This window comes from Geotrypetes seraphini, chromosome 2, assembly GCF_902459505.1.
Source record: "Geotrypetes seraphini chromosome 2, aGeoSer1.1, whole genome shotgun sequence".
NCBI classification, from domain to species: Eukaryota; Metazoa; Chordata; class Amphibia; order Gymnophiona; family Dermophiidae; genus Geotrypetes; species Geotrypetes seraphini.
In genome coordinates this window covers 501,243,462-501,269,674 of record NC_047085.1, presented here as the reverse complement: position 1 = coordinate 501,269,674, position 26,213 = coordinate 501,243,462, and the positions used below count along the sequence as shown (strand labels likewise).

The following is a 26,213-nucleotide window of genomic DNA, read 5'->3' as shown; positions in this document are numbered from 1 at the left end:
AAACTTGAGAGCAACAGTGCCAAGTAAAAGGCATTTGGGGCCAGTCTGGAGTCTGAGTTGAAGGACAGCCACCAAATATCTTCCCTTGTGGGACCACGACACTGTTAACTAATATATGTCAGTTACATCCTTCCCAACCAGTCAACCTTCAGACTGGAGGAGTTGCTGTACAATGAGAGATTAGAGAAACTGGGCCTCTTCTCCCTTGAAAAGAGGAGACTGAGAGGGAACATGATTAAAACATTCAAGATAATGAAGGGAATAGACTTAGGGGTCCTTTTATCAAGCTGCGGTAGGGGTTTAACGTGTGTTAAACCGCCTGCCACGCTAGCCGCTAACGCCTGCATTGAGCAGGCGCCAGTTTTTTAGCCGGCCGCGGGAATTAGCGCGTGATGAAATGTCCGACGCGCTAACCCCACTAGCGCGGCTTGATAAAAGGAGCCCTTAGTAGAGAAAGAGAGATTGTTCACCCTCTTCAAGGTAGAGAGAACGAGAGGGCACTTTCTAAAGTTAAAAGGGGATAGATTCCATACAAACATAAGGAAGTTAGTAACATAGTAAATGACGGCAGATAAAGACCTGAGTGGTCCATCCTTCTTCTTCACCCAGAGAAGGGTAGAAATCTGGAACGCTCTTCCAGAGGCTGTTATAGGGGAAACCACCCTTCAGCAGGGCAGGATTAATCAATAGGCCAAGTAGGCACGTGCCTAGGGTCCGAAATGGTCAGGGGGGCCCGATGAAGGAGGGCATCAACATTGTTTTTTCCAAACGGCGATGGGCCCCTTCAGCATCAACGGGAATTGGCCAAAGCTTTCCTCTGATACAGCTTCCTGACTCCGCCTGGGCGCATGGTGGGGCGTGGCGGGGCAGGGGGCCCAGTGCACTTGTGTGCCTAGGGGCCCTCGATGAATTAATCCTACCCTGCCCTTCAGGGATTCAAGAAAAGGTTAGATAAGTTCCTGTTGGACCAGAACGTAAGCAGGTAAGGCTAGACTCAAATAGGGCACTGGTCTTTGACCTAAGGGCCGCCGCGTGAGTGGACTGCTGAGCACGATGGACCACAGGTCTGACCCAGCAGCAGCAATTCTTATGTTATTATGTTGCATCCGAGCAACAATGCCAAATAAAGGGTTAATTAATTATCTCTCTATTCTGTTGGACCTTCAAATATTAAAGTGCAGCAGTTAAGGGAATTATACAAGAGCAAAACCAAACTCCCCAAACAATCTTCTCTCTCCCGCTCTCTGTTAAGTGAAAAATCCTACATGCAAACACAATTGCTCAGACTCCTTGTTGCATGGCCGGCTCCTAGGTTACAGCTCATCAGTGTGCGCCAGCACAAGAGGGCCTTCCACTCCTGACGTCATCAGTGCGCGCCAGGAAGGAGAAGTTGCTTCGGGGCAAGAGGGAGACAAGGAAGGGAGCAGAGACTCTTTCTCTCTCTCTCCTGCAGCCTTTCAGCTGGCGTTCCTTCTCTCACCAACACTTAGCCAGAGACAGAGCCCCCCCCCCCCCCGGTCATTTCTAATCCTGCAGAGCCGCAAAAGCAGAGAGGAAAAGGGCTGCAGGAGCTTCTGCTCAGATAGGAGATTGCCCCCGGCTCACATAGACTGTTTAACGTTTCTGCTGCGCTGTTTGAAACCTACAGAGTGGGTCAAAAAGAGCAAGTGACGACTGGCCCCCAACCTCTCTAACATCACTTGCAGGCAATCCAAGAAGAAGGAGAAGAGACGAGCAACAGGAAGTGTTCAGTGCTCTCTGTCCACCCGCACCCCCTAATGTCGCCCAGGGTGGCCCCCCCCCCCAAACCAAGGAGACCCTCCTGCAGAGGGTTGTGGATCCTTTTGAGACAGAGAAAGTAGAGCTGGAAAATTGGCAGAAAGAATGACAAAAGCCTCGGTAATAACAGCACCTATTCAGGTTAAGAGGAAAAAAAGACAACCTGTCCAGAAATCCTCAACTGGCAGATAGAGCAAGGAAAGTGAGGCCGATCTGAGTCTCTAAATCGAATTTTTGCTTAGTCAGCTATCCTTAAATCATTTCACTATTGTGTCTAAGCATGGATACCTTTGTGCACAAAAGCAATAACGCTATCTTAGCAAAGACTCGAAAGTTTACGAGTGAAAAAAGCAAGGTGCCACTCCTAAAATTTCCAGAGTTCACTAGCGAAGTCTCGCAGAGCGTTTCTGCAGAGCTGGAGTATCAGTTATTCAAGATGCAGTCTTCGATTGATGAAATGAAAGCGAGATTAGACGGCCATATGATTAAGACTGCAGAATTAGAGAAACACATATCGTGGCAAGAGAAGCTAATGCAGATTCTGCAAGGAAGAATAAAAATGCTGGAAGCTCAGAATATAAGACTGTTGGAAAGAATTAATGACCAAGAACATTGTGAAGGAAGAAACAATAGCAGATTGATAAGTCTACCAGAGGTTGTTAAAGATGATGAATTACTCCAAATATTTGAAAAATGGCTCTCAAGTAAACTGGGCTTAAGAAATACAGACATACCACTTAAAATGGAATGGACCAACAGAGTGGGTGTTATCAGAGAAGATAACATGGCTCTTCCAGTGGTAGCAAGAATCCTAAACTTTGCAGAGAAATGTAATGTAATGCCAGCATACAGACAACACAGAGATTTAGATTACAAGGAATCAAAGTTGGGATCATTTCCGGATTTCTTGCCACAAACTTCAGATGATCGAAGAGCCGTGACTCATTGCCTGGAACCTTTAAAATGTGATGTCCAATTTTCTCTTCAGCTTCCAGCTAAGGTAATTTTTTTCTATAAGCAGAGAACTGTGGGTCTGATACAGAAAGCCATGCAGGAGAGTTAGCTCAGCGCATGGCTTCCACTGTGAAATTAGCGAAACTCCACCACCATCAGTATGCAGTATGAGCATACAAATTACTGTTACAGCTTCTTGTCAGTGCCTAGAATGGAGACATAAAAAAAAAAATCAGTCAAGATCTCACCCCTTGCCCCATATTGACGTACCGTCCTACCAGTTAAGAAACTAAAAATCCCTGGTGTCTAGTACACCCCCTCCTACCCTACACCTTAATAAGGTAGGAATGAGTCCACTCGCTTCTGTCTTTTTAAAAATGGAAGTGCTTCTGTGCAGGGTCAGTTTGCCACAGAAGGGAATTTTTCTCTTTGTTTGGTAGTCTATGCCCACACTACCAAATAAGGGGAAAATTTCCTTATGTGGAAGACCAATCCACTTGGTGCAGCCCAGGATTCATCCAGTGGGGCTACCATGTTCAAAGATTGTGATGCATAAGCAGGAGCAAGTGGGCATCGCTCCTTCCTCACTAAGGTTTGGGGGGCGTTGGGGTTGGGAGTGCCACTAGACACCAGGGAATTGATTTTTTTTTTTTTTTTTGAAGGGCAGGCAGGGTGTCACTAAACTAGGGGTGAAGAGGAATTGGGTCAGGGTACGTGCTAAACGTCAGGGATTTTTCTTTGTCGAGTTGGTGGAAGGGATGGTCATGTCAGGGGAGGAAGGTGCTGCTAAACACCAGGGAATAAATTTTAATAGTATTTTATTATCAGAGGCAGATAGATCGGGTTGGATGTGGTGAGATTCAAGCTACTACTACAGACCACGTGGGCTCTCTGTTGTAGGTTTCTCATGTTCCTGCACAGTAGACATTGGTGCATAGCTTTGTATTGCTGTGGGTTAGGTAAAAGGCCACTTACTACGCTGCTCACCAATGCTCCCTCTAAGGCAGGGGTGGCAAAGTCCCCTGGAGGGCCGCAATCCAGTCGGGTTTTCAGGATTTCCCCAATGAATGTGCATGAGACCTCTTAGCATACAATGAAAGCAGTGCATGCGAATAGATCTCATGCATATTCATTGGAGAAATCCTGGAAACCCGACTGGATGGCGGCCCTTGAAGAGGGACTGTGACACCCCTGCTCTAAGAATTGGCTGGGTACGTGCACATTTTTTTCATGTGAGTGACAAGTTCTAAAAAAAATGTTTTCAAGTGAACAATAAGTTTTAAAAGCTAACAATCTTCCAGATTTGCAAGTATTTTTGTGAGTGACCATGTCAAATCTGTGAGCAATGCTCCTAGAATATATGAATGACTTGCTCAATGTTGAGGGAATATAATTCACGCGGTAGATATCAGTGAGCAATTGTCTTCAGTACGTAAACTGCTGTTGACTGTCCGCTTCTGCGCAGTGGGGGAGTGGCCTAGTGGTTAGAGCAGCTGCCTCAGCCCCCTGAGGTTGTGATTTTGATTCACCCAGCAGCTCCTTGTGACTTTGGGCAACTCACTTAACACTTCATTGCCCCAGGTACAAAATAAGTACCTGTCTAAACTATGTAAACTGCTTTGATTGTGTAAACGACACAGAAAAAGTGGTATATTAAGTCCCATCCCCTTTACCATAGAGCAGGGGTGTCAAAGTCCCTCCTCAAGGGCCACAATCCAGTCGGGTTTTCAGGATTTCCCCAATGAATATGCATGAGATCTATTTGCATGCACTGCTTTCATTGTATGCTAATAGAGCTCATGCACATTCATTGGGGTAGATCCTGATAACCCGACTGGATTGTGGCCCTCAAGGAGGGACTTTGACACCCCTGCCGTAGAGTAATGTTTTCTGTAACCCCTGAATCTGCTGAAAAATTTCAAAGCCTACCCACAGAGCGGTAGCCTAATAAGATGGGGCACTGAGACCCAAACCCAGTTGGTAGGGCTGGTTAGTAGCTCTTAATCCTTTCCTGGAGGTCCAACTACTCAGTTAAGTTTTCAGGACTGTTGTAATGAATATGCATGAAATAAATTTGTATATAGTAGAAACCCAGTTTACACCAATCTGTCATGCATATTGTTTGTGATAATTATGAAAACTTGACTGGCAAGGTGTGCCTCCAGCAGAAGTCGGAGAAGCATTATCCTACGTGAACCATCTGCCTTACCTTCTCCTCCCCCTGTCTAGCATCTCCCCCTCCCTACCCCTCTGTAGTCCAGCATCTCCCCTACCATTCTCTAACCCTGCCACATTCAGCGTCTCTTCCCACCTCTTCCCTATCTATCATATTGGTCCTGCCTCCTTTCTTCTCTGCTGCTGCTATCACTTTGCAATTCTCAAAAACTGTGAACACACAGCACAAGTTCTAGAGCACTTCCCTCCAACCTTTGAACACTAGCATATGAATTAATTAATTTATTGATTTGCATATTTAATTTTACCTGAATCAAGCAGATTATAAAATAACATCCATAAGAAAACATAGAATTTATAAATAAAATGCACTCTGCCTGCCATTCAAAGTGATGTAAATTGCGACCTTAGAATTATAGGGTATTAAGTGACAATTTTCAGTATTTTTAACTCCGATGACTTCCAGGTTCTATCTGACATGTAAATGTTACAACACTCACAAAGATTTATTGCAACTTAACCGTTCCTTCATTTCATAAGAAATTACAATCCTAGATGAAGAAAAACTACGTGATCCACACCAACACGGGTTCACCCAAGGTAGATCATGCCAATCTAATCTGATTAGCTTTTTTGACTGGGTTACTAGACAACTGGACGTCGGAGAGTCACTGGACGTGGTATATTTGGACTTCAGCAAAGCATTTGATAGCGTCCCTCATCGAAGATTACTGAACAAGCTAAAATCGATAGGATTAGGAGACATTCTAACTACATGGATTGGGGATTGGCTGAGCGGCAGACTTCAGAAGGTGGTGGTGAACGGTACTCCATCCGAAGCGTTGGACGTGATCAGTGGAGTGCCACAGGGATTGGTCCTGGGCCCGATTCTATTCAACTTATTCATAAGAGATATGACGCAAGGACTTAGAGGAAGGGTATCACTGTTCGCCGACGACGCCAAACTTTGCAACATAGTAGGCAGATGCTTATTACCTGATAATATGACACACGACCTACTGCTGCTGGAACAATGGTCAAATACTTGGCAGCTAGCCTTCAATGCTAAAAAATGCAAGATAATGCACTTGGGCAAGAAAAACCCGCGTAGAATTTATGTACTAAATGGTGAGACCTTGGTTAGGACCACGGAGGAACGCGATCTAGGAGTTATCATTAGCGAGGACATGAAAGTTGCCAATCAAGTGGAGAAGGCCTCCTCCAGGGCAAGACAAATGTTGGGGTGTATCCGCAGAAGTTTCGTCAGCAGGAGACCTGAAGTTATGATGCCGTTGTACAGAGCCATGGTGAGGCCACACTTGGAGTACTGTGTTCAGTTTTGGAGACCACACTACCGAAAGGACGTGCTGAGGATCGAGTCGGTTCAGCGAACGGCCACCAGGATGGTCATGGGGCTCAAGAATCTCACGTATGAAGAAAGACTAAAGAAATTGCGACTGTACTCACTTGAGGAAAGAAGAGAACGGGGAGATATGATTGAAACGTATAAATACATCACGGGACGCATCGAGTCGGAAGATGATATCTTCTGGCTCATGGGACCCTCGACCACCAGAGGGCATCCGCTGAAAATCAGGGGAGGGAAGTTTCATGGCAACTCCAGGAAGTACTTCTTCACCGAAAGAGTGGTAGATCATTGGAACAGACTCCCACCCCAGGTGATAAAGGCCAGCAGCGTGACGGATTTTAAGAAAAAATGGGATACTCTTGTGGGATCTTTAAGGGAGTAAATTTAGGGGGGGGGATACTTGGAATGGGCAGACTTGGTGGGCTATAGCCCTTTTCTGCCGCTTTTTCTATGTTTCTATGTACAGAAATTAGTCTATGCATGGGTTTACAAGGTTCTAACTGCGAGCCGACAGCAATGACTTTCGGTACAGTAGAACCATGTAATTCTAAGGTCGCAAAATGGCTGGGAGAAGCTCCAGGCTATTTATTTATTTAGTCGGTCGAGTTTCTAGCCCGTCCTCCCAGAAGAGCCCAGAATGGGTTACAAGTTTACATACAGAGTAGAGCAGGGGTAGGGAACGCTGGTCCTCGAGAGCCGTATTCCAGTCGGGTTTTCAGGATTTCCCCAATGAATATGCATGAGATCTATTTGTATGCACTGCTGTCAATGCATATTCATTGGGGAAATCCTGAAAACCCGACTGGAATACGGCTCTCGAGGACCGGCGTTCCCTACCCCTGGAATAGAAGTTTAGCAACAAAGTTACAACTTCACATACAGCAGATATACAGAACAACAAATTTAAGATGAAAAAGCAATAGTAGAAATTCCTATATACATTTTTTGGGTACTGAGCATGGCAAACGATAGGCCCTATAAGTAGAGCAGCTAGAAATACAATGTAATCAAAGTATAGGACAATTTTAGGCATTCTTGGTATAAGTACATGTCTTAGGGGGGTAAGATCTTGCATAGTTGAGCCCTGATTGTAACAATAATATAGTAAATAACAGTAGATAAAGACCTGCGTGGTCCTTCCAGTTTGCCCAACAGTCACATTCATTTTCAAGGCAATGTTGAAGCAACAAACCAGTAATTATTAATTTTACTTGCTAAAGTTCTAATGTAAGATGTGTTTCCTCCCACCCCGAGATAGGTAAGACCTGTACGCAGATGATGTGAATGTGGTATAAAGTATGCAGTGGATTTCCACAAGCCATCTCAATTCATCCAAACCTTTTTTTAAACTCCGCTAAGCTAACTAATTCACCACATTCTCTGGCAACGAATTCCAGAGTTTAGATACACGTTGTGTGAAGAAATATGTTCTCCAGTTTGTTTTAAATCTACTACCTAGTAGCTTCATTACATGCCCCTAGTCCTAGTATTTTTGGAAACTTGAAAACGTAAGAAAGTTCTTCTTCACCCAGAGAGTGGTGGAAAACTGGAACACTCTTCCGGAGGCTGTTATAGAGGAAAACACCCTCCAGGGATTCAAAACAAAGTTAGACAAGTTCCTGCTGAACCAGAACGTACGCAGGTAAGGCTAGATTCAGTTAGGGCACTGGTCTTTGACCTAGGGGCTACCGTGGGAGCGGACTGCTGAGCACGAGGGACCACTGGTCTGACCCAGCAGCGGCAGTTCTTGTTGAACTCTGAATTAATTTATGACACACTATCTTTGGAATATCAAATGTTCTTATGTACCCTTTCCACTCCACTTTATATTTGATAGACCTCTATCTTATCCTCCCCCCCCCTCAGTTGTCTCTTATCGAAGCTGAAGAGACCTAGGGACTCCACTTCATATGTAACAAGCAAGAAGGATCAGGAACAATTATGCTTATTCCTAGGACAAGCAGCATAAAATCTGTTTTACTTCTTGGGATCTTGCTAGGCACCCGGGACCTAGGTTGGCCACTGTTGGAGACAGGATACTGGCCTTGATGAACCTTCAGTCTGTCCCAGTATGGTCTGTTAAGTATTGGATACACCTGGTTTTTTTTTTTGCCAGATACTGTAACCAGCTTAGGTGTTAAGCGGGGGAAGAAATTTTTAAAATAAATAAATAAATACTAGTGACCTGGATTAACCACAGCGGGGACGGGCTACTGGGCTAGGAGAACCATTGGTCTGACCCAGATGCTATTCTTATGATCTTAAGAGGAGTGGGTGAAAGACAGAAGAGAATAGGTTGAAGGAGTAAGATAGGAGAAATGGGAGAGCTGGGGTGAGAGAAACAGTTGGAAAGTAAGCAGAGGAGATAGAGGACAGGAGGGTGAGAGAAAAGATGAAATTTGAGTAGGGAGGGAAGGAAGAACAGAAGGAAAGAGCAAAAATGGGAAAGATCAATATGTCAGAGACAGATGTAATGAAGGGATGGAATAAGAAAGGAATTGTGTGGGGTTTTTTTTTTTGGGGGGTGACAAACAGCAGCTACTGGAAAAAGCAGAATAGTAACCCTGTTCTCTTCCTGCAACTTACAAACAATTCTGGAGACCACATTACCGGAAAGATGTGCTGAGAATTGAGTCAGTTCAGCGGATGGCCACCAGGATGGTCTCGGGGCTCAAGGATCTTCCGTATGAAGTAAGGCTGAATAAATTGCAGCTGTACTCACTTGAAGAACGAAGAGAGAGAGGGGACATGATTGAGACATTTAAATATATCATGGGTCGTATCGAGGTGGAAGAGGATATCTTCCGTCTTATAGGACCTTCTTCCACCAGAGGGCATCCGCTGAAAATCAGGGGAGGGAAATTTCATGGTGACTCCAGAAAGTATTTCTTCACTGAGAGGGTGGTCGATCATTGGAATGAACTCCCACGGCAGGTGATTGAGGCCAACAGCGTGGCGGATTTCAAAAATGAATGGGATATTCATGTGGGATCTCTAATGATGTAAGGGCAGGGAGTGGTGAGCAAAATCAAGGAGAAGGGTCACTAGAGTGGGCAGACTTGATGGGCTTTGGCCCTTTTCTGATGTCATTTTTCTATGTAGAAAACCTTCCCCCTGCCATGCTGAATATTCAGCAATAGGCGGTCGCTAATGGACATGATCCAGAGGTGCTGCTGAGTTTGGAATGGTTTGTGTTTCAGGTCCCAATAACTTTTGAAGATGTCACTGTCAACTTCTCCCAGGAGGAATGGGAGGATTTAGAAGAATGGCAGAAGGAACTTTACAAGGACGTGATGAAGGAGAATTATGAGACCATTATCTCACTGGGTAAGAGAAAATTTCACATTTAATTTTGCACCCTACACCATGATGAAAAAGACAAGTCTGAGTCTGAGTGATTCTTGCACTTATTTAGTGAAAAGAGAGTGCTACAATGATCACCTTGCTTCACGTCGGCTATCATCATGCAGGATATGTGACTAGACCAGGGTATAAAAAGTTAATAACACGTGGGGTTATAGTAAGGAAGGGTAGAATGGATGTCGCACAGGGCTGCGTCAGTGGGTTCTAGTGAGGCAGTTCCAGTTCCAGTGAGTTATTTTTAGAGATGGGCGTTTGGTATATGGTAAACTGCAACAAATTGGCTGTTTTGGTTAGTTCCACCATCATTGAACTGAATCAAATAGCTGGGCCTGTGATGTTGGATAAAGCACTATTTGATCTATAGTTGTCGAGAGCAAATGTGAGCATGGGCACTCGGGAACTATGCTGAGATGGGGAGCATAGGAACGGGCGATGGGCAAGCATGAGGCATTTTAGCAAGTCATGCTGAATTCTTTGACAAGCACATAAAAAGTCCTATCCCTGCCTGACTTATTCATATGGTACTTAACAAGATACAAAAAAATTGGTCCTGTTGGCATCCAAAAACCTAAGTCCTTGACAGTCACAGTATAATATTAATATAGAAATGTTTTGGAGATTTTTTATGTGAATCCTCAGTGTAATTAGTGTCATATAATACTCAATAATGATATTCCATAGATATTGTGTCATAAATTAATTCAGAGTTCAACAGAACAGTCCCCCTGCCAAAAGCCATATGACACTAATCACAGTTTGAGTCGCTTGTGAATCCAATGATGGTGTGTGGCTGAAATCAAAATATGGTTTCTTTGCCGGTTTAAGACCGGGCCGAATAGAGCAATAGAGTTATTTTCTATTGGAACTTTCTCTTCAGAACTCATCCTTTCACACTGAGGATTCACATAAAACAAACAGAAAAAAATGATATTAATATTATACTGTAACTGTCAAGGACTTAGGTTTTTGGAGTCCAACAGGCCAGCCCTCTGATCCTATTTTTGTATTTTTAATATCTTGTTAAGTACCATAGTGGTGTTAGGGGGGTAAGGTTACCAGATTTTTCATCTGGTAAAAGAGGATGTGTGGCCCCGCCCCACTCTGGCCCCACCCCTAACTCAGCCCCACACAATCCTCGTCTCTTTGGGCCAGGGCTGGAGTGCATCTGCGCATGCATAGATGCACTCCAGCCTCGGTCCCGATCACACTAGCTTTTCAAAACCCGGACAAAGTGCTGGGTTTTGAAAAGCTGTCCGGGCATGTGGTAACCCTATGTTTGGGTATTTTTTCTGACTTATTCATTTCCCATGGAGGATGAGGGTCAGCAGCTGTGATGGAAAAGAGAATAGAGGAGCATGTAAGGAACCATTTTCTCTTAAGATTCTTAGAGCAAGAGGAGATCTCATGCCGGCTGCAATTCTTCAACAAAAAATTGCCTTTGCTGAAACGGAGAGGGTGTTAAAAAAATAAATAAATAAAAGGAAAGGGAAAAAAAAAAAAAAATCATCAAAAGAGTTGAAGCTCCGTGTCTGACACAGAGTGGAGCATCAGCCTGATTGTTAGAGCAGTGGGCTGTGAATCGGGGAATCCAGTTCACATCCCTCTGGCATTCCTTTGCTTCAGACGCAAACAGACTGTAAGCCTTTCAGTGGGGGAGGGGGGAAAATACAGCTCTGTACCTGAATGTAACTTGCTGTGAGCTGTCCAAATCCAAAAATCTATGTTAGAAGCGGAGAAAACTATGCTTTACAGCTTTTGCAGGGTTGTTGGTAGTTACAGTCTGTTTCTGACTGTAGGTGGGGTCAGCAGTGCTTTGACTGTTGCCCCCAGCCTTGCCTCCTCAATGTGTTTGCTCATTGAGACAGTATCTGCGCATATGCAGATGCAGTCCCGACATAGCTCGTTTCTAGAAGATTTACCCAGGTCACAAGGAGCCCAGATACCCAGGTCCTCAGCCCACTGCACTAACCATTAAACTACTTATCCACTCCATGCTGATTACTGAGTAATTTTGGGAAACCTAATACAGTGTTCTTACTTCTTGAGCAGGCTTTCTGACCATCACCCCTGAAATTATACCCCACATAGAGCAAAGAGAAGAGCCGTATGTCAAGGATGAGCTGGAATCAGAAGAAAGAGAGACTGGGAAAAGCAGCTGCTCTGGTGAGTCCAGTAATAAGAGGGACTGAGGTAAAACTGCTGAGTTGAAGAGTGGAATGAGCAGCTGAGAACTGCAGAGACCCTGTTACAAACTCCTCTGGAGAGCTCTCTCATCGCTCACAGGCCGTGGCCCCTTCACAAGCTCCTCTGGAGAGCTCTCATTGCTCACTGGCCGTGACCCTTTCACAAGCTCCTCTGGAGAGCTCTCTCATTGCTCACTGGCCGTGGCCCCTTCACAAGCTCCTCTGGAGAGCTCTCTCATTGCTCACATGCCGTGGCCTCTTCACAAGCTCCTCTGGAGAGCTCTCTCATAGTTCACTGGCCGTGACCCCTTCACAAGCTCCTCTGGAGAGCTCTTTCATCGTTCATTGGCTGTGACCCCATTCATAAGCTCCTCTGGAGAGCTCTCTCATTGCTCACTGGCTGTGACCCCATTCATAAGCTCCTCTGGAGAGCTCTCTCATTGCTCACATGCCGTGGCCTCTTCACAAGCTCCTCTGGAGAGCTCTTTCATAGTTCACTGGCCGTGACCCCTTCACAAGCTCCTCTGGAGAGCTCTCTCATCGTTCATTGGCTGTGACCCCATTCATAAGCTCCTCTGGAGAGCTCTCTCATCGCTCACTGGCTGTGACCCCATTCATAAGCTCCTCTGGAGAGCTCTCTCATCGCTCACTGGCCGTGGCCCCTTCACAAGCTCCTCTGGAGAACTCTCTCATCGCTCGCTGGCCGTGGCCCCTTCACAAGCTCCTCTGGAGAGCTCTCTCATCGCTCGCTGGCCGTGGCCCCTTCACAAGCTCCTCTGGAGAGCTCTCTCATCGTTCACTAGCTGTGACCCCTTCACAAGCTCCTCTGGAGAGCTCTCTCATCGTTCACTGGCCGTGGCCCCTTCACAAGCTCCTCTGGAGAGCTCTCTCATCGCTCGCTGGCCGTGGCCCCTTCACAAGCTCCTCTGGAGAGCTCTCTCATCGTTCCCTGGCCGTGGCCCCTTCACAAGCTCCTCTGGAGAGCTCTCTCATCGCTCGCTGGCTGTGGCCCCTTCACAAGCTCCTCTGGAGAGCTCTCTCATCGCTTGCTGGCCGTCCTTCACAAGCTCTGGAGAGCTCTCTCATTGCTCACTGGCCGTGGCCCCTTCACAAGCTCCTCTGGAGAGCCCTCTCATCGTTCACTGGCCGTGACCCCTTCACAAGCTCCTCTGAAGAGCTCTCTCATCGTTCACTGGCCGTGGCCCCTTCACAAGCTCCTCTGGAGAGCTCTCTCATCGCTCGCTGGCCGTGGCCCCTTCACAAGCTCCTCTGGAGAGTCCTCTCATCGTTCACTGGCCGTGACCCCATTCATAAGCTCCTCTGGAGAGCTCTCTCATCGCTCGCTGGCCGTAGCCCCTTCACAAGCTCCTCTGGAGAGCTCTCTCATCGCTCGCTGGCCGTGGCCCCTTCACAAGCTCCTCTGGAGAGCTCTCTCATCGCTCGCTGGCCGTGGCCCCTTCACAAGCTCCTCTGGAGAGCTCTCTCATCGCTCGCTGGCCGTGGCCCCTTCACAAGCTCCTCTGGATAGCTCTCTCATAACTCACTGGCCGTGACCCTTTCACAAGCTCCTCTGGAGAGCTCTCTCATCGCTCGCTGGCCATGGCCCCTTCACAAGCTCCTCTGGAGAACTTTTATCCCTCACAGAACATAAGGATAGCCATACTGGCTCAGATCGATGGTCCTTCCAGCCCAGTATCCTGCTTCCAACAATGGCCAATTGAGGTCACAAGTACCTGACAGAATCCCAAATAATAGTAAGTTCCTGTGTTACCAATCCCAGGGAAAGCGGTGGCTTTCCCTATTTCTATTTCAATAGCAAACTATGGACTTTTCCTCCAGGAATTTGTAGCTAAGAGGTATAGTAAGTCCTCAAATAAATAAATCTTTTTAAAAATCTGGATATGCTAACCACTGTAATTGCATCTTCTGGCAACAAGTTCCAGAGCTTTATGTATGTGAATTTTTGTTATCCACCTAGGTAATTAGGTGCAATATAAATCAATAAACTAAACCAGATTAAACTTATTTGTTGGGTGAAAAATAATTTCCCCCTATTTGTTTTAAAAGAATTACCGTGTACCTTCGTTGAATGTCCCCTTAGACTTTGTACTTTTTGAAAGATTAAAAATTGATTTGCTTTTACTCATTCTACACCACTCAGGATTTTGTAACATAGAAACATAGAATATGACGACAGAAAAGGGCCTTCGGCCCAACAAGTCTGCCCACTCAAATAACCCTCCCCTCTAAGTTCTTCTTTGAAGTGTTGATCCCATTTGATCTTAAAGTCAGTCACGTTACTGGCGTCAACTACCTGAAGTGGAAGATCATTCCTCTATCATATCCCCCTTCAGCCGCCTCTTTTCCAAGCTAAAGTTCCATCCCTTTATCATTTTGGTTGCTCTTCTTTGAATCTTTTCTAATTCTGCTGTATCTTTTTTTGAGCTACGGCAACTAGAATTGGATCCAATACTTGAGGTGAGGTCGCGTCGTGGAGTGATAGAGGCATTACAGTCTTCTTGGTCTTATTTTTCATCCCTTTCCTAGCAACCTGCTTTTTAGGCTGCTGCCAGTGGCGTAGCGAGGGTGGGAGGTGTCCCTCCCCCACGCTCATCTCCGTCTCCTCGTTCCTTCCCTGATCCCCCCCCTTTTGCCATGCGCACCTTCCCTTCCCATCCCGTGCCTCTAGTTGAAGTTGTTGCTCGCGGTGGTCAACAACATGCTCCTTGCGACCCCCATCGGCTCTCCCTCTGATGTCACTTCCTATGCGTGGCCCTCCACTACTAGCCTATCCTTCCTCCAGGCGAATTCCATTCACCACCACCCTCTGGCATCTGTCCATCAACCAGTTTATAATTATGATGCTATTAGTAACACTAAGGGCTCCTTTTACTAAGGTGTGCTAGCGTTTTTAGCGCACGCAGGATATGACCGCGTGCTACGCGGCTAGAACTAACGCCAGCTCAATGTTGGCATTAAGGTCTAGCGCGCGGGGGCAATTCAGCTCAAACTCAGAGGCGGGAAATTTCATGGCGACACCAGGAAATATTTCTTCACCGAGAGAGTGGTTGATCCTTGGAACGAGCTCCCGGTGCAGGTGATCGAGGCAAACAGCGTGCAAGAATTTAAGAGCAAATGGGATGCTCATGTGGGATCCTTTAGAGCACAGTTCTTCAACCGCCGGTCCGCAGGAAATTTTTGCCGGTCCGCGCAGGGCCGGCAAGATTGACTCACTTCAATTTCCTGCCGGTCCGCGCAGGGCCGGCAAGATCAACATGTGAAGCGTGCGCTGGGCCGGAGAGATCTTGGGGAGCCTCCGACAGTGGCTTTCTCCCCTCTCTGCAGCTCTCCTTTACTTCCCAGCGCAGCGATTAACGAAGGCAACCTCGGGGCTTTTGCTGAGTCGCGGCTGCCTCTGATGATGCAACTTCCTCTTTCCTCAGAGGCGGCACGACCCAACAAAGGACCCGAGGCTGCCTTCGTTAATCGCTGCGCTGGGAAGTAAGAAGAGCTGCTGGGAGGGGAGAAAACCACTATCAGAGTCTGGGAAGCTGCTGGGCAGGGGAAAAAAGGGACAGCTGCTACTGGAGAGGGAGAAGGAGAGATGCTTCTGGGAGGGGAGGAGGGAAAGGAATCTGGGAAGCTGCTGGGCAAGGAAAAAAAGGGACAGCTGCTACTGGAGAGGGAGAAGGAGAGATGCTTCTGGGAGGGGAGGAGGGAAAGGAATCTGGGAAGCTGCTGGACAGGGGAAAAAAGGGACAGCTGCTACTGGAGAGGGAGAAGGAGAGATGCTTCTGGGAGGGGAGGAGGGAAAGGAATCTGGGAAGCTGCTGGGCAAGGAAAAAAGGGACAGCTGCTACTGGAGAGGGAGAAGGAGAGATGCTTCTGGGAGGGGAGGAGGGAAAGGAATCTGGGAAGCTGCTGGGCAAGGAAAAAAAGGGACAGCTGCTACAGGAGAGGGAGAAGGAGAGATGCTTCTGGGAGGAGAGGAGGGAAAGGAATCTGGGAAGCTGCTGGGCAAGGAAAAAAAGGGACAACTGCTACTGGAGAGGGAGAAGGAGAGATGCTGCTGGGAGGGGAGGGAAGAGAATTACTGCTGGACAGGAGGAGGAGGGAAGGGAGAATGAAAAAAGGAAGGAAACAGCTGGCAGAGAGATTAGAGGAGGGGAAGGGGAGACACAGGCATGAGAAAGTAGAGAGATTGATGATAGGAAGGGGTCAGCAGAAAAATAAGCAGAGAGGGACAACGATGATAGATCTGGTGTAGGAGAGATAAAAATGAAGAGAGCAGTGAAGCTGGAATGAATCATGTAAAAAGGAGAGAGGGGGGCACAAGCTGGATGGAAAGGGGAGAGGGGCATAGAAAGAAGACAGATACCATATTGAAGGGGGAGAGGACAGACAGTGGATGGAAAGGGCAGATGCTAGATTGAAGAGACAGAGAGGGCAGACGCTGGAAGGAAGAGAGTGAAAAGAAGATTGAAAGCAGAAACCAGAGACGACAAAAGGTAGAAAAAAATAATTTTATTTCTATTTTGTGATTAGAATATATCAGATTTGAAATATATATCCTGCTAGAGCTGGTGTTAGACATAACTGGGGACTGCAAAACCCAGGCAGTGCTTCTTTAGCTTCCAGCTGGCTTAGGGCGCTCTCTGACCAGGGGGCAGTTGCCCTAGTTGCACTCCCCTAAAACTATTCCTGTCATGTGTGACTGCAGTATTCTGTTAGCATGATATTTCTGTGTAGCATTCTGTAATAATTTGGCTTGTTCAGTTTTCTTGATAGTAGAGGGGATATATGTGAAGGGGAGGGGAGACAGGGGTTTTGTTGATCCTGCTCTGAATTATTTGTATTTATAAAATGACAATTGTACAGAATATTGTTTCTTTTTATACTTTAATAAAATACATTCAATATAAAATCATAACTGAGGCTTGTGTGGATGGGATCAGATGATTTGTGGGGACTGACTCGCGGAAATGGGACGGAAACGGGGTTTTTAAATTTTAGTCCTAGTAGTTTGCCGGTCCACAAAATAATTCTTTTTTTTCTGCCGGTCCACGGGTGTAAAAAGGTTGAAGAACACTGCTTTAGAGGGTTAAGCCAAGGGAACCTGTCACCAAGAGTGGGATCCCTAGGATAGTAGACTTGGGGGTGGGTCAGTAGAGTGGGCAGACCTGATGGGCTATGGCCCTTATCTGCTGTCATCTTCTATGTTTCTATATTTCTATTCCGCACGTTAATGCCCTAATGCAGCTTAGTAAAAGGAGCCCTAAAATCTGAAATGGAAAAGCAAGCTATCCTTAAACTTTATTTTATAAATAAACAAGCTCTATTCTGTGGCCAGAAACTAAATGTGTTTCCAGACGTGAAGACGGTTCCTGCAGCTCAAGACCCGTCCGTGTCTTGGCAACAGGAGCTTTATTCTTTCTTAAGTTTCCCTGTAAATGTCTGATTACATACGAGAGTAACAAGTATATTTTTGTTGATCCGTCTCAGTTGGAAAGTTTCCTACAAGATAACCCTAAATTAAACACATTGCCTGAGATTATTGCAGAGGTTGATAAGAAGTGACAAAGAATGGAAAACAGATGTGCTACCTGCTTGTTAGAAGTTATATTTTAAATTTTCTTTACATGTGTGATCTTTCGGGTGATATTAAAGTCCCAATGATGTGGGCTTGAAATTGAAAAGTTTATTTTCTTTTGTTGTAATAATTTCTTCTTTACATTTGTGTATATTCCTAGTTTTATTTGGCGTAATAAATGAATAAATTTATAAATAAAAAAACAAGTTTCTAATCCAGTTCACCACTTTGGGACCTAACTTCGGTCGGTAAAGTTTGTTCAAGAGCCTCCTATGAGGGAATGTGTCAAAGCCTCTGCTGAAATCTAAGTAAATTTATATTTAGCGCACTTCCTCAATCTAATTCTCTGGTTACCAGTCAAAGCATTCAATCAAATTCGTTTGGCACGATTTACCTTTACTAAGGCCATGTTGTCTCAAATCTTGTAACCCAGTGGTCTCAAACACGCGGCCCGGGGGCCACATGCGGCCCGCCAGGTACTATTTTGAGGCCTTTGGTATGTGTATCATAATCACAAAAGTAAAATAAAACAGATTTTTGATCATATGTCTCTTTAACTATAAATTACAATATTATTATTATTAAGACTAGCCAAAAGGAAAGATTTATAAACTATAAAGAGTTTTACCTCATGCAAAATTGTTATTTCTTTAATAAGACAGTAACTATTTTTGCTGAGGCCCTCCAAGTACCTACAAATCCAAAATGTGGCCCTGCAAAGGGTTGGAGTTTGAGACCACTGTTGTAACCCATTTGATTCTAGGAATTTTACTATCCTCTCCTTCGGTTGTTGGAAAAATAATGGAAGCATTGCTGAAGTGAGGCTTACAGGTGTGTAGTTTTCCTGCTTCATCTCTGTGACCACGTTTGTGAAGAGGAACCACATCCTCTCTCCTCCAAACCCAAGGAACCACTCCCGTCTCCAGGGATTTATTGAACAAATCTTTAAGTGGAGCCACCAGAACCTCTCTGAGTTCCCTCAATTTCCTGGGATGGTTGCCGTCCTTTCCCATGGCATTGTCCATTATCAATTTTTCGAGTTGTTCATAAACACTTTTTTTTTTCCCGTGAATGGTGCGGTATCTACGCCATTCTCAGGTGTAATTTTGCCAGCCAACTGCAGTCCTCCAGGATTTTCTTCCATGAACACAGAAGTATTTGTTTAGCACGTGTGCTTTTTCCTCATCACTCTCCACATAGCTAGTTCATAGCTTCTTTCAGTCTCACAATTCCATTTTTCATCTTCCTTCTTTCACTAACATACCTGAAATGATACCTGCACTTTCACCAGATGTCTCTCTCTCTCTTGGCTTCTTTCATTTTCATCCACTATTCCTTTTTGTGCTACCTCGTCAAGCTCAATTTCTTCAAATAGTCTTTCACAATTATCTATTACAGTAGTGGTTTTGAAAGAGGAACACATGGGAATGGCTCAGCAAGGTGGCAGAATGCTTGGGAATGACGTTCTCCTTGTTAAAGATCCAAGACTCTTAAGTCAGGGAAGAGCAACATTTATATAGAGAGGGCCACATGAATGTCGGTACTAGGCTTGGTGGGCTGCAACGTTATGTATTGTCGAAACCGGAATGCACAGAGCTTCATTGACCTTTGGTGACAAATAAGGAAGAAATGAACTATAAATAATGAAAACAAACCATTAAACTGCCGGCAGTCAATTAATCATCCTATGCCAGTTTAATGTAATTGCACGAGGATGATAAAGGATATGGAGAACCTCTCATATGCCGAAAGGTTAGACAGGCTGGGGCTCTTTACCCTGGAAAAGCGGAGACTGAGAGGGGACATGATACAGACTTATAAAATCATGAAAGGCATAGAGAAGGTGGAGAGGGGCAGATTCTTTAGACTAGCAGGGGCAACTAAAACAAGAGGTCACTCAGAAAAGCTGAGAGGAGACAGATTCAAAACAAATGCAAGAAAGTTCTTCTTCACTCAACGGGTGGTAGACACCTGGAACGCGCTTCCCGGAGAGGTGATAAGCCAGAGTACAATTCTGGGGTTCAAAAAGGGACTGGATGACTTCCTGGAAGTGAAGGGAATAACGGGGTACAGATAGAGGTTTACCTCACAGGACATTGAGCAAATAGGGTATGGACATTTTAGGTTAGGTAGGGAACATTTTCAGGTCATGGACCTGGAGGGCCGCCGCGGGAGCGGACTGCCGGGCGCGATGGACCCCTGGTCTGACCCGGCGGAGGCAATGCTTATGTTCTTATGTTATGTTCACTCAAATTAGGCTCCTGAGGCAGGCCATATTGGCCGATATGCTTGTCGAGCCATCGCACAGACTCCCATTATTGCTAAATAAATTGCACATCAACATCCCCACGTATCTCCACTTGGTTTGTTTGTTTCTGCTTGGACCGTGGAGGTTTTTTTTTATCCTCCTGGTTTGTCTGACATTAAAATAACGGAAACACAATACTAGAATAGCAGTTTTGAAAATTTGCAAAATGCGGTATTTTTAAAAATGGACAAAATTCTGATTTTCAGTTTTGTGTCTTCGTCATGGATCATGAGTCGCTGGTCACTTGAGTCAAACGGGTGATGGATAAACTTGCATGACCCATTGCTTGCTCTGGTGTGCGGGAGCTGAATATTTTTTTTTTTTAAAAACCAAACCTTTTTTATACCGTTTACAAAAAAACTGAATGGTTTGCATCAATAAAAACATATTTAAAATCTTAAAATCTGCATAATTAAACAATTTATTCGCTTCAAGTATCAGCTAATCTCAAGAATACAGTAACAGACATAGTTAAATAGTTCCTTCTCTTCAAATGCCGGCTAACAGTTCACAGAAATACAGTAATAACCAAGTTTTTAATTGTTTCTTAAATTGAAACTAGTTTACACATATAGTCATGGGGAGTATGAAACAGGTTGGTTGTGCATGTTGGGGGGAAGGTGTGGCGAAAGTATGGAGTTTTCTGTGGGGGGAGGGTGTGGCGAAAGTGTGGAGTTTTCTGTATTTTGGTGGGGTATCAAAATGGGAGAAATAAGGATGAGGCAAAGGTTTGGGTGGTGGTAATGTAATAATGTGGTTTTATCTTCCTTTATTAGAAAGTGATGAACCAGGGAGCCAAAATGAACCGACATGTCTGGAAGAGAATATGGAATCCAGCAACGTGTTGCCAGAAGGAGGCGGAGAAGATGTTTCTTCATGCTCAGGCTGGGAAGGAAATTGCAGGGATCAATACATCCTAGGGAAAAAACGAAGAACTTCAACAGGAGACTCGGCCGGGAATTCTACTGTATGTGTGCAAATTGCCAATAATGTCACACTCGCGAGGGAGAAACACATAAAAGGACAGAGATGTTTATGTGATGTATGTGGGATGCTCCTTATGGATTCTGTAGCTCTGAACGTGCATCAGGGATCTCACATCGAAGAGGGACAATCTACAAGTACAGATAGTAGGAGAATCTTCAGTGGGATGAGCAACCTACAGGAAGAAAAGAAAATGCTCATAAAAGAGAGACCTTTTTCTTGTTCTAAATGCCAGAAAAGTTTCACCAGGATGCATACTCTAATAAAACATCAGAAAGTCCATGAGACAGAGAGATCACTATCATGTACTACATGTGGAAGAAGGTTTACTCAGAAATCAAGTTTAAAAGTGCATCAGAAAATCCATCTGTTACGCCATAGAATTCACACAGGAGAGAGACCATTTTCCTGTAAGGAATGTGCAGAATTCTTCATTCAGAAAACAACTTTAGAAATGCACCCAAGAATCCACCCAGATAAAAAAACATTTTCTTCTAAAAGTGACACACCCTTTGAAAAATCTTACACTGAAGAGAGACCATCCACAGGTACAGATAGTAGGAGAACTTTCAGTGGAATGAGCAACCTACAGGAAGAACAGAAAATATTCACAAAACTGAGGCCTTTTTCTTGTTCTAAATGCCAGAAAAGTTTCACCAGGGAGCATACTCTAATAAAACACCAGAAAGTCCATGATACAGAGAGATCGCTATCATGTACTACATGTGGAAGAAGGTTTACTCGGAAGACAAGTTTAAAAGTGCACCAGAAAATCCATCTGTTACGCCATAGAATTCACACAGGAGAGAGACCATTTTCCTGTAAAGAATGTGCAGAATTCTTCATTCAGAAAACAACTTTAGAAATGCACCCAAGAATCCACCCAGATGAAAAAACATTTTCGTCTTCTAAAAGTGACACACTCTTTGAAAATAAATGTAATCTAACGGTAAAACATAAGAAGGGGGAGAGACCATTTTCCTGTAAAGAATGTGCAAAAACCTTCACTCAGAAAGACGTTCTAGAAATGCACCAGAGAAACCATACGGAGGAGAAGCCACTTTTGTATAATAAATATGGAGAAAGATTAAATGGGCAGGAATGCCTTAAAATGGACCAGGAAAGTCACATAGAAGAAAACCCCTTATGTACAGAACGTGAAAAAAACTTTCAACACAATAATAATTTAATCCAACAGCAAATAGATACTGGAGAGAAACCCTCTTCAAGCATCGTGTATGGGGACAGTTTCTTTTCTAAAGTGATTTTACATTTGCAACAAAATCTCCAAAGAGGTGACAAACCTTTCTCGTGCAGTGAATGTGGCATGCATTTCACTCAGAAAACAAGCCTAGATTCTCACCGGCTAATTCACAGGAGAGAGAGATCCTTTACATGTACTCAGTGTGATAAAACATTTAGAAAGAAATACAATCTCATTATACACCAGCAGGGCCACACGGGAGCGAAACCCTTTTCCTGTTCTGAATGTAAGAAAAGATTCACTCGGAAAGCAAATCTGAAATCACACCAGAGAATACACATGAGAGAGACTATAGCGCTTAAAGGAATATGAGTAAAAAAGCAAAACAACTGAGCAATCCACATAAAAAGACAACTGATCAATCCATATAAAAACCTCTAGGACACAGTCCGCTGAGAGTGTTGGACCCAACACGTCCATGTTTTGACAAGGATGTCTTCCTCAGGGGTCCCTGCTAGTCCTGGGGTAGAGGATATGTGGAATGACTAAACAAACCAAGAGAACTGATCCGCAGGAGTTGTATGTGAGACGTACTTCGGTATCCAAATCAGTGAAAAAAGATGTGGATTGCTCAGTTGATTTTTTTTTAATAAAGTCTATATCAGGAACATCACTTCTCCACAGTTTTTCTTGGTTTCTCTTGGACTTTTTCTCTGTGGATTCTCCAGCGTCAATTTCTTTTGCTCTTGTTATAAAAACAAAACAAAAAAACAGGATTTACTCAAGTTTTGCTGAATTATTTACAGACGGAGACCTAGCTCCATGACATCTGTACAAAACTTCATGAGTCTTCTAAAACAGAGTATAGAAAACATAATACCATATTTGCTGTTCATTGCCTAGGATAAAAATCTGCTTCTCACCAAGGCCGAGGTTGGTGATGGTCACGGTTCCAAAAGAAGGACTGCAGTGATGATTCACAAGGTTCAGGAACTTTTTAAATTGAGGTCAATAAAATGTTTTTCACCAAATGGTTCTCATTTGTAAGAAGACAGGACCCAACACGCTCTTGTTTCTTTCTTTCAAATTTTATGTGAAATTGCTATACTTCACAAGGTTCTCGATTTAGTGAAGCACCTAACATTACAAAGCCCTGAGGAAGGAGTGTTTTCCGAAACACGGACCGCATCACATCCTGTCTTCTTACAAATGAGAACCATTTTGTGAAAAAACGGTCCTTCTTTTGGATTTGTCGCTCCACTTTCAGTGCAGTCTCGTTGGGATTTTTCTTTGTTTTGCCTTGGTGATAGTCGCAGTAAACTCCTCAGATAAAAGTTTACTCCTGCTACAGGGCTAGGCCATTGTAAAACTGTCATACAAGATCATAAGATGTGCTATGTTGGGTCAGACCAAAAGGTCCATCAAGCTGAACATCCTGCCCTTGAATATATCTAATGAAGATCGCAATTATCCTGCTGTGTAGTTGTGTTCTTTGTTGCTTGCTCCCGGGGGATAAGTGCTGCCTGTCCCCTAGATCTCCTTGACTAATAACAATTTTGGTATTTTACCTCAAGGAATTTGTCTTAAACCCCTTTGATACCCGTCTTTGCTAGACGCCTTGACCGCATCCTCTGGCAACAACGCAATTGTACACAAACTTTAAAAATATTTTCTCTGTTAATCAAAGCAACAGGAAACGGATCACAGAACGCATGAATGGATTGTGCCACCGAGTTGGCCACATACACAGTAAGGAATCCACCTTGTGACGTTTCATGGAAGAGTACGGGAGTGGTATTCCCAAGTGGTCTCCCATCCAGGTACTAGCCAGGCCTGACCCTGCTTAGCTTCCGATAGTAAGAGCGGGCCTACTCAGAGCAGCCAGGCCGTAGGCTTTGATCACAGAATATACTGAAAAAAATTGATGGGGTTGGATACAGGTGCCTAGGATGCTGTGGATGTAATATAGTAGATGATGGCAGATAAGGACCTGTATAGTCTGCCCAACAAGGATAAAAGGGAGATGAGCAAAATTGTAAGTAACAAACCGCAAGGCTAAAGAACTGGAGTAAGATATATATATATATATTTTTTTTGGCAAATTTGCACATTAACGGTATCTGTAAAAACAAAAATGTCAGCATATCTGCAGTCTTTTATTCACAAAGCCCCTTCTGTGAAAAAAATTGCAAAAGGGACAAGTGAGACAGTTCTGCCCTGACCTTTCATTCATAGCCCGCTGCACATAAAGGCTTGTTTAAACTGAACATGAATGAGTTGTGTAAGGAAAATTCTTACAACTCTCATTAATAAGCTATAGATGTTTTATTCCAGAAGTTAAAAAGTGAGGTGAAAGAGACATCTTGCAAAAAAAAAAAAAAAAGTGGAAAAAGGATCTAAATGAAGAAAATAGAAAGCAGTATAAGCACTGGCAAGTTAAATGCAAATTGATAAGGAAGGCTACAAGAAAATTTGACAAGAAGCTTCTTTAGCACTCTCTAGACCCGAATAGGTTAATCTTACAAGTGGGTATATATTAGAGAATGACACGGTGACGGTTTACCCGCGGCCACCGCATTTAAGCCGCGGGTCACCGCCGAAAACGGGGAAGAAAACTAGCAGTCGCTGCGGTGACGGGGACAAGGCCATTCACCGACCGCGGAAACGGTGAACAGGTTTGTCCCCGCGGGCCAATGTACCCCCTTCTAGGAACCGCTATTTACCTGTGTTTCACCGCTCCTCGCTCGTCTGGCCAGCAGGCCTGCCTCCGTCCAAATGAGGCGGGCCCGCCCCTCCCCTCCCCTGCCTCCCAATGGCCTCCCCTAAGATCGCCGGCAGGAGGGTACCCAACCCCTCCTGCTGGACCCCCCCCCCAACGAACCCTCCCACCCCGGAACCCCCTTAGTCTTACTTTCCAAGTTGGACCGGACAGCTCCTCGCTCGTCTGGCCAGCAGGCCTGCCTCCGTCCAAATGAGGCGGGCCCGCCCCTCCCCTCCCCTGCCTCCCAATGGCCTCCCCTAAGATCGCCGGCAGGAGGGTACCCAACCCCTCCTGCTGGACCCCCCCTCAACGAACCCTCCCACCCCGGAACCCCCTTAGTCTTACTTTTCAAGTTGGACCGGACAGCTCCTCGCTCGTCTGGCCAGCAGGCCTGCCTCCGTCCAAATGAGGCGGGCCCGCCCCTCCCCTCCCCTGCCTAACCCACAGGATCCTAGGGCCTGATTGGCCCAAGCACCTAAGGACCCTCCTATAGCGGGAGTGGCTTTAGGTGCCTAGACCAATCAGGCCCTAGGATCCTGTGGGTTGGGCAGGGTAGGGGCGGGCCCGCCTCATTTGGACGGAGGCAGGCCTGCTGGCCAGACGAGCGAGGAGCTGTCCGGTCCAACTTGAAAAGTAAGACTAAGGGGGTTCCGGGGTGGGAGGGTTCGTTGGGGTGGGTCCAGCAGGAGGGGTTGGGTACCCTCCTGCCGGCGATCTTAGGAGAGGCCATTGGGAGGACCGGCAGGAGGGGTTGGGTACCCTTCTGCTGCGATTGTCGGGAGGGCCGTTGGGGGGGTCTACATGAGGGGTTGGGTGCCCTCCTGCCGTGATCGCTGGGGGGAGGGGAGACTTGCAGCCGTAGCCGCGGTCACTATGCTAATCACGGCAGCATTTAAAGTACATGTCGTGTTTGTTTTTGCATTGCTAGCCCCAGGGGTGGTGGAAGATTAGTGATTGAAAAACTGTATGAAAAATAACTATTTTAAATTTAGTGATCAAAATGTGTCAGTTTTGAGAATTTTTATTAATTAATTTTTTCTCTGCGTGTTTTGTTTTTGTATAGTTATTAACTAATATTTAACTAAGTTTTAAAGTTTTAAAGTTTTAAAGAATGTTTCCTTTATACGTAAATAAAGAAAAGTGAATGGGATTGCAGTGGCGGTGACGGGGCGGTGAATGGGGTGGCAGTGGCGGTGACGGGGCGGTGAAGAGGATGGTGAGACGGGGACGGGGCGGTGACGGGGTTGGTGAGACGGGGACGGGGCGGTGACGGGGATGGTGAGACGGGGACGGGGCGGTGACGGGGACCAATTTTTTCACCGTGTCATTGTCTAGTATATATCTCATCATGACCAGCAGGTGGCGACTGAAACAAAACTGTGGAATAGTACATAATTCCTATCAGTCTTCTTTCAGTCTCAGCTGGTGTGAGTGAGCTGTACCCATCTCCCTTGGTAGGGCTGTTGGAATTTGTTTAGGGATCCTAGTCCCTGGTTTTGTGCTGGATTGAGCTTGGGTGGGCCCTGTTTAGGGGTCTGTCCGA

General features: G+C 45.2%; 1 protein-coding gene across 4 annotated transcripts; it reads left to right on the top strand.

The window, feature by feature from the left end:
- The first annotated feature begins 1,311 nt into the window (after positions 1-1,311).
- Positions 1,312-22,685, top strand: LOC117354477 (zinc finger protein 585B-like). Of its 4 annotated transcripts, XM_033932107.1 has the most exons (5): positions 1,312-2,779; positions 9,478-9,604; positions 11,690-11,803; positions 20,498-21,181; positions 21,593-22,685. In XM_033932107.1, exons 1-5 carry the CDS (start codon positions 2,060-2,062, stop codon positions 22,279-22,281), a joined length of 2,334 nt encoding a protein of 777 aa, XP_033787998.1. In that variant the 5' UTR covers positions 1,312-2,059; the 3' UTR covers positions 22,282-22,685. The 4 variants fall into 4 exon arrangements, with proteins under 4 accessions (XP_033787998.1, XP_033787996.1, XP_033787997.1 ...); XM_033932105.1 differs by having other exon boundaries at positions 1,313-2,779; positions 11,729-11,803; positions 20,498-22,685; XM_033932104.1 differs by having other exon boundaries at positions 1,314-2,779; positions 20,498-22,685.
- Positions 22,686-26,213: the final 3,528 nt, after the last annotated feature.

Bases quoted from the DNA above. Each gene is read 5' to 3' on its own strand.
- LOC117354477 (XM_033932104.1), top strand. From the start codon at position 2,060: ATGGATACCTTTGTGCACAAAAGCAATAACGCTATCTTAGCAAAGACT. The intron at 2,780-9,477 runs GTAATTTTTTTC...TTTGTGTTTCAG, and splicing joins CTCTTCAGCTTCCAGCTAAG to GTCCCAATAACTTTTGAAGA. The intron at 11,804-20,497 runs GTGAGTCCAGTA...TTCCTTTATTAG, and splicing joins TGGGAAAAGCAGCTGCTCTG to AAAGTGATGAACCAGGGAGC.